A 16,810-nucleotide genomic window follows, 5' to 3' on the forward strand; every position below is an offset into this window, starting at 1 on the left:
GCGTATGTGTATCGATCATATCATTTAATTCTCGTTTCATTTGTTCGACCGAACCTTAAAAAGTTAGAATTTTATTCGTTATCGGGTACTAACGAAACGATCTACGTATTTATATTATAAAACGGGAGACACAGAGGAGAAGAGCGTAGAGAAAAATAAAAAAAAAAAAAGTTGATGACTTACGTCCCGCACCTTCGTTCAAAGAATTCGAAGAGAGTTCAACCACTTTCTTTTTATCTGAAGTTGATCTGTGACTCATATGTACAGTGTGACTAACGCTGAAAGAATCTGAAAGATAGTGCTTCGTCTTCAAGAAAATTTGCAATACCGACTTGATAAAAGTCAGATTTAAAGAACTATCTTTATATTGATCCCTTTGAAATAATTTTTCTCCGATATCGATTGATAAAAAAAAAAAAAAAAAAAAAAAAAAAAAAAAAATGTCATTTATTTGTAGCCAATGTCGCTTATTCGAATATCATACGAAACATTTTATACGAATAACATTATACGAGTAAAATTTCAAAAAGTCTGATCAATGATTAATCCATCATTTGTAATTCACGACAGTTTTCGTCAAACTTTCCTTATAACTCCTTGTGAATCCTTACGAGTAACTTTTCTCGTATGATAATAGCTCCGACACGACCTTCGAGTGTGAAAGGAAAGATGGCGATGGGGAATGTGCATCTCCATGGTATACTACGTGCGTCGGATGCATAAGCATACGCCCGTGTGCCGTGTTCAAACGTTGCCAGGTCAAAAAAGCGTAGCAATATCCTACTACAGTCGAGGGAGTAGACAGATACTCTTGGGTCAAAAGAGAGTTTGGTGACTAATTTCTTTCGTGAATCATGGTTGCGATGCTATGGTAACGAAATACTCGACAGTTCTAAACTGAAAAGATAATATTATCTGACACCAATCGTACAATACGTACGTATATAATATTACATAATACACAGATAATTACTTAGATAGATGAACAAAAGAATAAAAGGAAAAAGTTTCTGTTTTTTGTTCCAGCAAAAAATGTCTGAAGATCGATGAGAGAAGGACATAGCAAAATTATAATACGTCAATTGTTTCACCAATCATATAATGGAAATGGTGGTCATATCGACCGAACAATGATCGTCGAGCGTGAATAAAACGCGATCTTTTCTAATAATTTTCATTGTATAGTATGTATTACAGTTCGAGCCTTTGCTTGATTTTTACAGCGCTGGCGGACGGCACTGATTGAAATTTTAATTGAACACCGCGCGAACAAGAGAATTCTCCAGCTGAACACAATGTAGAATCCCTCTTTCCAAGTAAATTCTCAAGAGTTCCCCTTCATAATCGCGGAACCATTGTTTTCGCTTCATCAACATATTCTCATTGAAGATTTATGTAGTCTTACGCGCAATTCACAAAAGGCATTCTCAACTTTGTTGGATGATTCGATAGTCAGCTATTCGCTTCTACCGTGAATTCCTTTTAAATTCGCTTTAATTATTCGCGCAATGGCGAACCGTTTAAAATAAACTTTATGGAGATTTAGGTTCTCCTCTTCCTGCTTTTTAATTCATTCTCCGGTTAACTTTTGTCAGCATCGGGTGTATATACGTGTATGTGTGTGTGCGTGTATATATATATATATATATATATATATATATGTATATATGCATGCATGTATGTATGTATGTATGTATGTATGTATATTTATATATAAAAGATGGGACGACGTAAAAATGTGATTTGCATTTAAAATGTAAGATACGAGAAATAACACATTCGTTCTGTTCAAAATTTCAAGTGGTTTACATTACATGTAAATTTCACGTTGGTAAACGTTTTTTCGTTTCTACAATCTCGCATGTAACTACAAATATCTCAAACGAGGTTAAAGAAGAAAAATGTTTTACGTGATCTCTCTGCATATCGAAAGACGATATGCAATTAATAGTTGTAAACTATTAGTTTCATGAGGTAAACGATCTGTCTGTTAACCAGCCAAGAGTTCTTTGCAGGAGAATTTGGCACGATTCGTGCCATCTTTGAGTTTCTCTCTTTCTCTCTTTTCAGATATAACAGAACTGTCAGCCGATCGAAGACAAAGATCTTTTAGATCGTAGCGTGCCGTTGTGACCTAGATAAGCACCGGTGAAAGCACGTTCGTAAAGAGCCCTAGAGCAATAGCGTCGACGCAAGTTCGTTGACCGCAGGTCGAAACTTAGGGCGCGGCAATTTTCTAATGGCGACACGTTCTCTTCTTTACGAGATCCACTTCGAAAGTCTATGTATTATCCTGAGATCGAATAACTTCAACGTCGATAAAATGATCTATTCTCCGTTCGTACGAGTTTTCCAATGGTGCATTCCCTTTTCAATCTGTCTATCTTGATAAAAAAAAAAAAAGTATAAAGAAAATAAAAAAAATATCATTCGTTGGGCGTAACAGCCTTCGAAAGAAGCGTAGGAAATATATCTGCTGTTGCTTATCCTCTATCTACCTCGATTCGTTTATAACTTCGCCGAGTACCAAGAGGATATGAAAATCGTCGCTACCTGAAATGGCAGCGAGTCTGAGCGTCCAATAGCGCGAGCACCTACGAACGCTTAATCCTTTCACCGCGACAGGTGTTCCGTATGCGGCGATGTTGCTGAATATAATCAAATACGCATACGTTGATAGAGAGATAGAAATAAGTATGTAGATACAGATAGATAGATAAATAGATAGGAAGAGAGAGAGAGAGAGAGAAGATAGAAGAAGCACAATATAGACGCACACGTCAACTCAACGACGACACGTATGCAAGAAGACAAAGCCGGTGTCCTTTGCGCTCATCTGCATACATATGGAGTTTAGCTCGCAACACGGCTCAAAATTGCGCACAACGTCAACCCAATTTCGATTCCTGCTACCGAGTCCTGCCATTAGCAAACGCGTTGTCCCTTTTCGTAGATGCCACTTTTCTCGAAAAACTTAATGGAGGAGAATCGCCGAGGAAACGAGAGTTGACAAAAAAAGGAAATTTTCCAAAAATTCTATTTCTTCTTTTTCTATTTTTCTTTGCTCATCGAGAAAAATCAATTATCTACCTATCCACCTTGATCATTTTACAAACTTTTTCGAACGTTTTGTCACTTTGACCTACTGGACAAAGACATATAGCAGGTGAATTAATCAAGAGCAAAAGATCGATGTCTATCTTTTTGACCTACAAGGATCGAACGACAGGTCGACGCTTTACATAAATCATTAAGGGGAAAAAAAAAAAAAAAAAACAAATAAATAATAAATGCATATATCGCTATTATTTGATTTCAACGTGATGAATGTTGAAAAACATTTACCGAAGAGTTTTATAAGTAAAGTATATGCAAGGTAATTTTACGAGACAAGTAGGCCATTTAAATCGTTGGCCATTGAAATCGAAGGTATGTACGTCGATATTTTAAATACCAGCGATTCCAAGTCCCTCCCTTTGTAACTTCTGAACCAGCGGACATCGGCATACCACCGGTTATCCTTGAGTTCGATCCCCTCGCTTTGCACTAGTACGCGCGAGTACGCTCAAACTTGCGCTTACACTTTATATGTATCTATCACATCGATGTGCCTTTACGATGAGCTTTTCAAAAGTTTAACACGTGGTCTACTTACATAGAACTGTGCATTAAAGCGACATGTTTCCAAACAATCTGTTTCATTAACTAATGGCTTGTTGAGTAACACGGATAAAGCGACTGTAATACTCAAAGTCCCTTTCGGAGCTCATGTATTTGAATACATTTCTAAAGAGATTGTACGAATTATACTAAGACATTTCATTCGACATTGAAATAAATTAAAAGTTTGAATAATTTCATCGGAAATTCAGCCGATTACAAATCTTCGAAATATCAATTTCACGAGTCATAACTGTGAAGATTCATGTCGATTATCTTTCAAAATGTCGAACCTTCATCCTTTTCTACGTTATGTACCTTACATACATCCAGTGGCAAAATAGTTTTATCAAACGAAAGAAGTCGACGCGAACCCCGCGAGTTTCTCCTGTGATGAAAAACCTGTTTGTACGCTTGTGCGTACGAACAGTTCGAGTGACTTAACTCGTTCGAAAGTGCCGCTACTTCTTTCCTCGAGCGAGTCTCCGCCATCTTTTTCTCTCATCCACACCGCATGCTATATAATCGAAGGTGTTCCTTCCTTCTCTCGTCTTCACGTCGAAACTTATACACGATTAAAGAGAACGTGGGATACGATAAAGCATCGTACGTACGATGATTAAAGATCTATGTGCTAGAACCTTGAAATTGAAGTAAGTTATACGACGAAATAATTGTATTATATTTTAATCGGTGATAGAAATATTTCGTATGATCGCGATAAGAAATGAGCGATATACCCGAACGGTTTTCACACATGTACTAGTACATGTAAACAATTTTCTCAATGTGTTTAAACAAATAACTTCGCGAGGAGAATCTATATACTTACTTGTATATACATTCAATGTACAAACTAACAATTGAACGAACTACAAATTAAGGAATATACCAGAAAATCGCCATATCTAATTAATTCGACAGTAATAGGATTATATCGCAATCGATTATTTATTACAGATGTTTGCATTTTGTTGTACAACATATCGGCAGTTAATTACATTTCCATGACAATACGCATCAACGTCTTCGCGTTAAAACGATGTTAAACGAGTTTGCTTCCTTTCGCGAAATCGATATTACTTAATGAAAACCTCGCTTGAAAAATATCACCATTAATATCTCTCGTTGTTCGATAAGTCTCAATTTCTCTTGCGATTATCGAATCCTTTTTCTTATTCGTTTATATTGTGTGTATCTCATCGAGTATATGTGTCAATTTTTTATTCCAGCAGAAATATACAAGCGAGAATCGATCGTGCAAACTCTAAACGCGCAATTGTTTTCAAATTGTGATTAATCGAGGAGCGTATGATAACAGCACCACCTACCTATTATTTAATAGCCGACCTACCCGATCTACATCTATCTTACTTAAATATTGCCATATACTTTTCAAAATTATACATTCGTATACGTATGAATTCACCTGGTGCATTGAACTAATTAATGCTACATAATTAAACAATAGACACAGCTGCCTTTTTACACACCTAACGTAATAACTAAGTAATTTGAAAACAGTCGCGAAGTTTTCAAAAGAAACGTGAATAAATATTTCCATGTTCCTGACCTTGTTAAATGCTTTAAAATATGGCGAGTCTTTTTCATTGGACTTTGATCAATCGTCGGCATTTATCGCCGTGAGAAGAACCGAGCAATAATTAATGGCGAGAATGATCGACGATAATTTTATGTTTGTTGTGTCTTCTAGAGTCACCTTTTTTCTTGGGTATAACCTCTTTGTAAAAGAGAAACAAAAAGATAAGATAATGCATAGATTAAGAAACTTTGCTTTGTCGGAAGGATCAAGAGTATAATTTTAATTTAGAATCTGAGTCGACGGGCAGCTAGCAAAACAGCTAGCTTGACTCTGAAATCTCTTAACGAATCGAATCCACGTATCCATCAGGAGGTCGTCCATCGTTGAACTTTCTTCTTATCCCGAGAAATTCACGGGAAGCGAAAGCTTTTCTGCTTTTGACAGGGCAGCGATTCCAGACGCCATAACGGCCGAAGAAAGTCTTAAAGGAACGCTAGGAAATATTTGCTGAAATACGAGCTCAAAGAACAACCATGTTTTTTTCCTTTTCTAACCCTCTTCGCTGTCTTAAAATACTTGCAATAGTTTGAATTTACGATACGACCATAAATAAGATCGTTGTTATATAAAGTCTTATTTCTAAAGCAAAAATCTATAAGAACGACAAATTTGATACAAGCGATGAAATTATCGCGAGAAATAATTGCATCGATCGAGAAAGGAAATGTATCATGATGGAAAACAAGAAAAAAAGTAAAGAAGAGAATGTCTGTAGAGGAAAGGGAAGGGTCGCTGGAAAAATTGCCGCGTTCGATCTGACGATAAAAATATATTATGTATATGTTGTATGTATATATGCATGTGTATATATATATATATATATATATATATATATATATATATATATATATCGGTGCGAGAACGAGGTACAACCAATCGATTGTCGATTAGGGTAATCCACGATGAGGAGCATGGGGGAAAGGGACAGGGTTACCGAAGCGAAACTTGCTCCAGCGGCACGGTAGATGGTTAATTTCTCTAATTAGAGCGCGTAACAAACGCATGTAATTAAGCTGCACCGTGAGCGAACATACGAAGGGACGAGACGCAGCCAGTTATTTCAATGGTATCCATCCCTTCTACCACCCTGAACTCTTCCCTGAGTTAAACCATAGAAACGCATCGTCTCTACTGGGATTAAAATGCGACTCGTAAAGCCGCTGGTTAAAAGCTTCTTCCTCTCTCAACCCTGATAAAAATAAACTTTCCGAAAAGCCACGAGGAGGCTTCCGTCGCGTCGTAAGTCGTCGTCCGAAACTTCTCTGCGAGCTTCCCTATGAACGTGAAAATACAATTCGTCAACTCGCAAAGAACTACTCGTATTGTCGCTCGAACTAACGACTCAACAAAGAGAAATCCATCGAACTTTGTTCATTCTTATCCTTCGTTTAGAAAAATAATGCTCATTGGATCAAAATTTAGCAGTTCTCTGACTTTTTTCTTCTTCTTTTTTTTTATCTTTTTTTCTTTTTTTCCATAGACTTAAACAACTATAATTTCTAATAATCCATATTTATGAGTAACACAAATGAATATTAAAATTTGTGATCTTATTTCGTTGCCGGCGACGTTCGTTAATTGTTCTTTTTCAGCCAGTCTCAATGATTTAACAAAGATCGTATAATAATTATATTTAAGAATTATTAATTGTGGGTTTCTCCTTTTCGTTGATTGATTACGACTTTGTATAATCATGCTTTTACGATTATATCATTAGTTGATGAATCAATCTCATCGTAATCAGTGTCATCGATTCGATCAATTTATCAACTGTATTTCAACTTATCCTTAAATAAAATCTATTTAAACAGAAAATTACCTGAGAGAGCGACAAAGATGTGAGCAACGTCGACGATAAGATGACATTATATAACGGTCACTTCGTCGTGACTCGTCAACAGGCATTCCGCGAACTAACATCAAGAATTCCATATACACGAACCTCTTACGATAAATATTCAAAAGAATGAACGAACGTAAAAAAGAGAAAGATCGTACGAGTCAATGATGTCACGCGCAACAGGAAGGGCATGTTCTTATACAAATGTTAAAGAAATTGCTCGTTATAGAAACTTTGTCGATAAAAAAAAAAAAATTGATAATGATCGAGAAAATGATCATCGATGTAAACGTAATTGACGTATGTTGAAGATGAGTTACAGCCTTGGAAAAACATCTTCGTCCCTATCAGAAATATAAAAATTCGCCCACGTAAAAGAAAATTTTATTCGTTCCAAATTCAATACTTAAAAAATCGGTGATAATAGACGAATCAAGTTGCTCTCGTTTCGCTGCTTCTCGCATCGTATAGATCTTATTCGATATCCAATAGAATCATTATCTCCAACAGCTAATCACCAATTACAATAAAGTCAATTTGCCATGTAATCGATGATTATCATCGAGGATCGTTATCGATGCGATGTACTAAATCGCACTCGTCCATAACAATATTTTTATATATGTTCTTGTTTCTATAAATCGAATAAGAATATCGTGATATTGAAGAAGGAAGAATTCAATGACGTTTATATTGAAAGAAAAGGACTATTGAAAGCAAAAGGAAACAGAGGCATAAAGTTTTGGCATGTAATTTAGAAAACAATAAAGTTCGAGAGGAAGTAGATTCAAAGTAGTTCTCACAGTAGTTTGGAGAAGCTGCACTAGACAGGTCCGACAAAATCGCTCGTTGACGCGCGAAAACGCATCAAACGGATAAGGGAAAGGGGGGAAGAGGGAAGGAGAGAGAGAGAGAGAGAGAGAGAGAGAGAGAAAGAGGAACGGACGGTCGAACGTACCGAGAGACGAAGACCATTTCCAGCATGGCTGGTAGCCCTCTCGAGCGGCTGGTGGGCGGACGGGTGGTTTCCCATTTCTCTTCTTCGAGCACCGATGTTTTCACGACGCGCAGTAGCGTGTAACGCATCGACTATCGAAACACCGTAATGACGAAGACGTTTCTTCACCTACCGTTCGAAGCACCATAAGCAATTCTGATCAAATTGACACACCTTCCCAAATAAGTCTTCTTTACTTATCACAAATCTTTCAAGTACGAACAAGTAAGATAGTTGCACCGGACAAGCTGATGGTAACACTGGACGAGTTTTTCAACAGCGGAAGAGAAGAGCGGACGGAGGAGAGGAGGCGTTTTCGAGGAATTCGATGTAACTGGAGAACGCGGTAACGCGATAGAAACAATGACGGAAGACGTCGGCGAACGTTCGTTTCTGCGAAACGAAATAATAAGGAACCGAGGTGGCTTCTCGACGGTCGACCGTACGCGACGAATCGTCACGAAACGGTCGACTTCCATCGCGAGACTTGGTACGGTCTAACGAGAGCGACGGTAACACCAGTGCCGAGCATCGTTCGTTCACGCGACACGAGGAGGCACCTCTTCGTTCGCCGCTGGCCTCGCTCGAGGCGCTCTTCTCCGTTAACACAACCACCGCTACTAACAACACCAACACTACACAACCAGCACAACCACCACCCTCGCAACTCCTCTTCTTCCTCCTCCTCCTCCAGCGGCACAACCTCTTTCCCCTTCTCTGAGCGATCGATGACGAAGGTCGACGATCACGATGACGTCTCTCCGTTGAGTAGACACCATGCGTCGACGAGAAACTTTACGTCTACTTCAAGAGATGAAAAGATACAGAGAGAGAGAGAGAGAGAGAGAGAGAGAGAGAGAGAGAGAGAGGGAGATGGAGAGAGGAAGGAAGGGAGGGAGAGAGAGATTCAGAAGTTACGCCCGCCAGAAAAAAACGTTCGCTTCGGACAACATGGCGGCGCTCTACGTTCCTCGAAGCCGGCCGGTAAAAAGGTAAACGCAAGCCATACAGCTGAACAAGAGAAGACTCTTCTCCTCCTTCTTCTTTTTTTTTTTTCTTTTTACTCGCTTTCCTTCCTTTCACGAGCTTGAAACTACTCCGTACCGCTTACCCTGCCAATCTGACGTCACCGACGTCTAAAGACTTTAGAGTGGGATAGGATTATCTTTCTGTTTTCCTTCCTTCCTTTCTATCTCTCTTCGTGTTAACTCTATCTCTCTTTCTCATTCTATCACTCGCTATACAATATGCTTTAAACGACGATGGCTTCTCGGTGATGTCGATCGGTAGCAGCCAGTTGTATTTTTAAACTATGACGCCTCACCGATCATAGTAAAGTCCCTTTTTCGTCTCTCTCTCTCTCTCTCTCTCTCTCTCTCTCTCTCTCTTTCTCTAGTTGCGTATCCTTTGTCGCGGTAACACTGTTGTTAACTTTTTTTTTTCTATTCCTTGCGATTTTTCACGTTTCGTTTCAAGGAGAAAAGAAAAAGAGAAACTATTTTAATGACGTATTTTTTTAATCCCGTTAACGAATTAACACGTAATAGTCTCTTTCAACTCATTGACTCCTTGAACGTAGTAGCGCGCGAAGCTGTGCCGTGACGTTTAACTCGATTGACCTCGGGGTCCGTTTAGCGCACGCTAATTAATGTACCACCAGTGGGTAAAAGAAAAAAATATGAGGAAAAAGTATTCGCACACTTTCTACTTTTATTCCTTTGATTCTTCTTTTATTAATTCGATTTATCTTCCTCCTCCATCAGAAGTGCAATATATTTTCCTCTTAAAATTACCACATCAACGATAACGTAGACCTGATTCTCCAGGATAGAGTTCCGATCGATCTTAGCCGAATTTGATGTTTCTGTTACAACGATAGAATCGGTAAAGTACGATTACGAGAATTCCCACGTTTTTCCGTTAGAACTACCACGGTCACGCTCCGCTACTTTCGGCGACCCCACCGGAACTCGGAAATACTTTCTCTATTTCTCTGTCTTTCTCTCTCTCTCTCTCTCTCTCTCTCTCTCTCGTTCTCTCAAAACGAGATAAACGAAGGGAAAAAAGAGAAATTTGAAAGAACGATGAAAAATCTGAACGAAGAAATCTTCTCTTAAGTTCTTCCTCGAAAGTCGAGGTCCGATCCAAAAAAAAACGAACTGGCAACGAACGTTGCGTCGTTTGTTGCGCCACCTGGTGAACCTTCGATTCTATGGCTCTACAGGTAATTTCGATGCCGCGATACTTTCGAAGAATAATCCTTCTTTCCGTTGCTCTTTCTTTCCAATTCGAGATTTCTTCTTATATTTCTTGTTTTTCCTCTTCTTCGTCTTCTTCAAAGGGAAACTTTGTGAGCCTTTAAGAAAAATGATAACGAACGAACTATCGTAACGTACGAGCCAAGCAAAGTCATCCTCACTTTCACCACAGAGAAATATTCAAAGAACGATTTAGGAGAAGCGAGAGAAGAATCGGCAAGTTCGAGTATATGGACGTATTACAGGTCGACCGATCGTCCAAGATTCTCATCGAGTCGACTTGTAAAAGAACCCCCCCCTGACGAAACACCGGACACGAATGCCGAGGCTCGAACGGGTCCTGTTCCTTCTACCCTACCCTCTACCCTACCTTGCCCCTCCAGACCCCTTCCCCTTTTTCCTTCAGGGACGAGTCAGTCTCGCTTTGGGCCCTATCCCTTTCTTCTTTGCCCGCAACGTTTAACGCAATACCCGCTATGAGAGTTACGTTTGCCATCGTTCATCGTCGGAAACGCAAGGTTATAGAATAAAAGTAAGTTTCATTTATGACATTTAATAATGAACATTAAGAAACGGAATATTTACACTTTTACGATATATCATCGATCAATATTGATGTAGTTGAGTTTGTTTAATAATACCAATATCTAATACGATATACATGTACGCATAGAGTTTGGTATGCGAATTAGATAAACAACTTTTGATTTGTATAAAAGCGGGCAACGTTGCTTCCATCCATCCGTCCGAAGTAGTTATTTTTCCGACAAGATGATCGCACAATTTCCTCCTTTCTGTATTCTTTCGAGATTGTCCTCGTGCAGATCTTAAAGAAGAACGAACACATCTTTATTTTACGTGTATGCAAAGGAGCGCTTTCGTTCTTCCAAAGATTCCGGAAATCTTCCTTGGCGTATCCAAGAGGCCATAAACCTCTTTGGAGTATTTCCTTCGAGCAGAGCCAGTAAGTACCTTTTACTCGGTCTCTACGGGGAGCCAGGTTCGTGCTCGCTCCCTTCGTGGGCCCCGAACGACGTCCTCAGTCGTTCCACTCGAGTCGCAAGAACCGGTTTTTTCGCTCGATCGGTCACCGGCAAGGACGAACTGCCCTCGACTAGCGGACGTTTCCTTGGAACAGAAACTCTGATCATACCAATCTTCGATTTTTTCGTTGACATAGATATCGCATCGAGTATCGTTATTAACGTCGAGGAAAATCTAGTCGATGGTAACACCGGGGCTAGATAGCCCTGGTTTACGGTGTTGGTGGGGAGAGCAGCTGCCACGGCAAATGGTCGTACATCTGCTAAGAGACGCGACCAAGAGAACTTTGTAATAGGCGCCTCGTGAACAAGACTTTCGCGAGAGACGATCCTTTATCGATTTCTTTTAGCTTCGACGACGGTTGCCAATCGTCCATTGACAAAGGTCGTTGTCTTTAAAATCATTCTATTCCATTCTACGATGATTCCTTTTTTTATTTTCCTAAGAATACAAGATATGATAGCGCTATTAATGATATTCAAATTTGGTTCCATTAACGTTTCAAAAGTTTCAAAGTCATTTGTGTATTTGAAAACTTATATAGTACCACTTGTGTTTCTCGTTAAGCATACTAACGAAGAAAGCGTTTGCTCGGAGGAAACAAGTTGATAGGAAAATTACAATATGCAATATTTCTTTTCAAATTAAAATCCGTTTCGAACTCGAAGGAAGATCTTTCGTCACGATTCCCAGTTGAAAAAAATGCCTTGGCAATACTTTGTCGCAATGAAAATAATACGAATTTTTTTATTCTGCACGAAGTGACTTTAATTTCTTACTACACGAAAGAAAGGTATGTTGCTAGGAAAAAAAAAAAAAAAAAAAACAAAAGAAAAAAGGAAAAAAATACTAAAAACTAATTTTTCCGTTGACCCGAATTATACCGAGGAGTGCGCAACTTTCTTGCGTTTACCTTATTAATGATTCGTATTTCGCTTAATGGTCTGACATGTATATTCACGATACGGTCGTTATAAAGTCAGAAATAAAGAATAGGAAGAAGGGGTAGAAAGAGAGAGAGAGATACAACATTGTACATTATATGCATACATGTAATCGTTGATTCGTCGAAATTCCATTCTAGGAATAAGAAGAAAAATAACGAATGTCTTCTCATCGTTATAACGAGAAATATCGCTGCTGAATGAGAAGACATTAATCGATAATACTGCATCTGTGCATAATCCTACACCGCCATTTCTTCATGTTCTCTGAAAACGTATTCGATTAGAGACCGCAACTTAGTCGAAATTGCTTCGACAGCGATCCGTGGCAATGCGTACACAATCGTTTTCGAGAAAAAGGCAGCTGTTAAGCGCAAACCTGTTAAAGTTGTCTAAACTTATATTAACCATACGTTAAGATCGAGATCACATCGTGGCATCATCATCGTACGCTATATTCGTGCAAGATTAATCGAGAAATAAATCCCTCTTAAACGAGTTGACCTTTGGAACGACATTATCCCATCTATTTATCTTACGGATATTTTTCAGGCCGTTCTCAGTTTTGTGGAGTATATAGTAGATACTTTCGAGTCACCTTGACTCGATTTGATCTAATTGCATAATTGCATTACTTCGAAGAAGCCGTGCGATTCGACGTTAATTCAGGCTACGCACCGATGCGAGCAGCCCTTTTCTAAAGTCTATTTATCCCACGTGACCGATCATGTATCCTATATTCTTAGAACAAGTATCTCGCATTCGTCTCACTCCTTAACGCCGTCTATAACGGCATATATTATCGTTCGAACGAAACATTCGGTTCTAAGATTGAATTCGTCAAACATTTTTTATCGGACAAGATATTCATCAAGAGACGGCAATAAGTCATAAAACTTAAGAAGAATGTTATTGAACTTGCTTCTTCGAAGATCCATATAAAATGGGTAAATGAAAAGGCGGGAAGCACTTTACGTTCTTGGTTAAGATTAGATAAGAAAGAACGCTTTAAATGTCCATTTGAGTCAGCGTCCCTCGTAACTCGAACTCGCTTCGATCTTCGATCGCGATGTGCACGTAGGAAAAGTGCCGCCGAGTGAATGGCGTGGCGGCGGTCTGCATAGTTTCTCCAGACAGCTGGCCTCGGTTGATTTACTTTTCGTGACACGCAGGGCACCGCGAGGAAATCTCGACATCTGCTCACGACTTCCCGTACCGGATCGACGCACGGCCATTAATTAATCCACGAGAAGCTTGTTTGACGAAGGTGCGTCGTTACTACGATTCGTGCGTGATCAGGAGGAGTCGTCGTAGCTCTTAGACGAGAGATAAGCGTATCGGGATCGCGTGCGTGGTGCGTTAGCACTATAGATCATCGGCCTCGAAGTAATGTTATTTATCGGATCTCCATCGTATCCATAAGGTACCGTAGCCAAGGTACTTGCTATGAAATTCTTCATAAGGAGTAACCGTAATTACGAGACACGTCTTATCTTGCTGCATAAATTCCTCATAGTAAAAAAATATTTATTATCGGATTCTCTCTTCTTTATCAATGATTCGAGATATCATTGATAAATATTGTCAATGAAAAAGAAAAATTTTTCTTTTTTAAATCATTCATCGAAGACAATTTCAATGATACGTTATAGATCGTGTCGATCGATAAATTAATTCTTGTCTCTTGTATCGAGCTTCTACTCCCGCCGACCTTGATCCTTATTTCTGCACAGTCCGCAAATATCGTTAGTCGTAAGTCGCGTTGCGGTGTCGTTCGTCGACCGGCCGCGACTATTTCGGTCGACCTTCTTTCGCTTCGCTCGCATTACTCCTATTTACTTATGTGCATGCGTGCACGAATACGTTTATCTGTATATATTTATGTATATATATATATATATATATATATACATATACATAAGCGTATATAAACAAGCGTTACAAACGATATATGCGCGTAGAAGTCTCGTAATGCGGGCGAGACGTATGTACACACGTGAGCACCGCCGTTTCTCGATGGAGAAGGACGCGTGCGCTTACACAGGTGTCGGAAGAAATGTTAGGCGGGAGCTAACGTCATTTGCGTAAATGCTTATCTTTGTCAGATCTCCGTATTTAATGACTTATAATCCGACTGTATGAGAAGAAGAAAAATTCATTATTTCGATTAACTCGAGAGTGTCTACTCTCGCTCCATGAGAGTTTGACCGTTGCAACGAGTTTTGCGAGAGTAACGTTAAAATTTAAAGGTTAATTTTGCGCACGAGTAATACCAGAACATAAGAAGAACTGGTATCCAAAATCAATTTGGAATACTTACAACGACCCGAAATACTCGTCCGGCTGCCACGAGTAATTCCAGCTTAATACCGTTACATGCCACGACAATAATACCACGACGGTAATAACCGGTTCCAAGAGCATAACATATACTCTCCCTCTGTACTCTATCGTATACCATCGTATACTATCGTGTATACGCGCGCGAAATCTGGTTATATATCTCGCGTTTACAAAGCACTTTTACCTCTCGCGAGAACGATTCTTCTTGTTACCGCTCCTTTTCCCATTTCACTTGGCAAAATTCGAATTTTACCCTTTCCATCGGAACGGTCACTTTCGTTCTCATAGATATCAGTCATGTACGTAACATTTCCACGTATTCGACGAAGAGAAGAATTTCATCTCTTCACGAAGAAACGTCCGAACCACGGGAAAAGGAAATTAATGGCGCGAGGAAACAACAAAGTATATGAATCGTCGAGTTGTGACCTACTTATCCTAGTCCTAGTTTATGTTTTTACTCGACGTACTATTGCCATAGACAGCAGGCGAACTCGTTAAAGCCGAGTCGAAGAAAGATGTTAATTGACTCTGATGGAACACTTTTTTCCTTTCATCTTCGCTTTACCGTACAAGATGATGTGCCGAAGAGTATGAAAATCCATACGCGCTACGCGTGGAAAAGGGAAAGGCACGATATCGACCTCTTTCTTCTACTTGTTCAACGATTCGTCCTCTCGATTCTCTTTGCACGTGCATTCACGGACGCACCATATGGCAGTAGATAAAACCACATGCCAACGTATTCCCATGCGCACCGAGCTAGCAGGTAGTACCATGTGTTGCTTTCCATTGGTTCAGTCGTCGAACATCAGTCGTTGAACAGTTCCTCGTTTTAATTTTCTATTCTCTTTAAATTTCTTTCTTTTTCCTCGATTCGATTAAATCGATACTCATAGAATAACGAATTTTTATATTTACGGACTCCCTTTTTTCTACCATCGGTTGGTCGATCAACATTTATTCGTTACGTAAAAAGATAAGGACGGTCGATAAGCCGGTTTAATGAATGCAACCGAGCATGGATTTGGTATGCGCGCCTCGTAAATGCTTTCCACGCTCGTGACTTTCTGTTACGTGCTCGTATATAACTTCGTAAATCGTTGAAGAAACTTGAAAATGAAACCGATTAGCGAAAGCGATCGGTTGATTAAAACTTGGAAATATAATTTTAAAAGAATCCTAATTTATTTTCTCTTTAATCGTTGGCAAAATACATTAATTTCAACGATAATTTCTTATTAAAACTGTAAATTAAATTTACACGTCAGTTGCGCAAATTAGAAATGAGATTGAAATAAATAATTTCTCTCTCTTTCTCTCTCTCTCTCTCTCTCTATATATATATATATATATATATATGCATATCTTGTTATATATGTATAGTTTTCTCTGTGCGCAAGTACCTTCGAAGAACATTGGCGTAGTAAAAAGACGAAAAGGGTAAAAACGACGATGGAAAATACGTTGTCGGTGTATAAGAATTACTAAGGAAAGCACATGATCCCCTTACTCTTTCCGATATTCTTCCCATGCACTCCCACTCTCAATGGTTTTGTCAGAGCCGTTCGCACGATAATATAACGTACACAACAATGGAATCGCGGAGCGAGCATTGTCCATAGACGAGAATCGCGTACGCGTAGCCTTAATCGCGCTATAGAATCGGGTTATAGCAATTAACGAAGCGTTTCGACGCTTCTTCGTTGTCGTCATCCTCGTCGTCATCGACGTCGTTAAATACTGATTGAATCGATGGAATTATTCACGATCGAATTCGTAATTCGCAAATACGCAACTTAAATAGTTTCGACCTTCACGGCTAGTAAAAATTTGTTTATCGGAGTATTTATGATTTTACAAATAGACTCGTCGTAGGTACGATAAATTTCTGTAAAAAAGAAAAAAAATAAGCCGCAAATATATTCGACGATGTACCATCAGTCGGATAATAATATAACAATTCTGCACGATAACAACTTTTAATTTTTATTTTAATTTTTCTCGTAGAGAAACACATTGGAGACCTCATCATTGAATCAATCTAGAGACTCCAAGTTATTGGAACGAATTGAATTATTCTCGAATAGATATAAAAAATTCATTGACTTTTATCGTAAG

The 16,810-nt window shown here is 39.0% G+C and overlaps 2 protein-coding genes across 5 annotated transcripts in view; one reads left to right on the plus strand and one right to left on the minus strand.

The window, feature by feature from the left end:
* LOC124956605 overlaps positions 1–16,810 on the plus strand; it is a 95,551-nt gene that overhangs the window by 75,284 nt on the left and 3,457 nt on the right. Inside the window, exon 1 of one of the 2 annotated variants that reach the window (XM_047512657.1) lies at positions 13,408–13,613. The exons of the other annotated variant lie outside the window; for it this stretch is intronic. The gene's annotated coding sequence lies outside the window, so the exon portion shown is untranslated. Of the gene's footprint in view, positions 1–13,407; positions 13,614–16,810 lie in introns of those variants that run through there. 2 annotated transcript variants of the gene reach the window in all.
* Positions 1–16,810, minus strand: part of LOC124956595 (protein numb) — a 49,365-nt gene that overhangs the window by 12,025 nt on the left and 20,530 nt on the right. The window contains exon 1 of one of the 3 annotated variants that reach the window (XM_047512597.1): positions 8,062–10,670. The exons of 1 other annotated variant lie outside the window; for it this stretch is intronic. In XM_047512597.1, the coding sequence (XP_047368553.1) occupies positions 8,062–8,136 (75 nt within the window). In that variant the 5' untranslated portion in view covers positions 8,137–10,670. Of the gene's footprint in view, positions 1–8,061; positions 10,671–16,810 lie in introns of those variants that run through there. One more of the 3 variants, XM_047512598.1, reaches the window with a different exon arrangement.

The sequence above is a fragment of the Vespa velutina genome, chromosome 22 (genome assembly GCF_912470025.1).
Source record: "Vespa velutina chromosome 22, iVesVel2.1, whole genome shotgun sequence".
Classification (NCBI taxonomy): domain Eukaryota; kingdom Metazoa; phylum Arthropoda; class Insecta; order Hymenoptera; family Vespidae; genus Vespa; species Vespa velutina.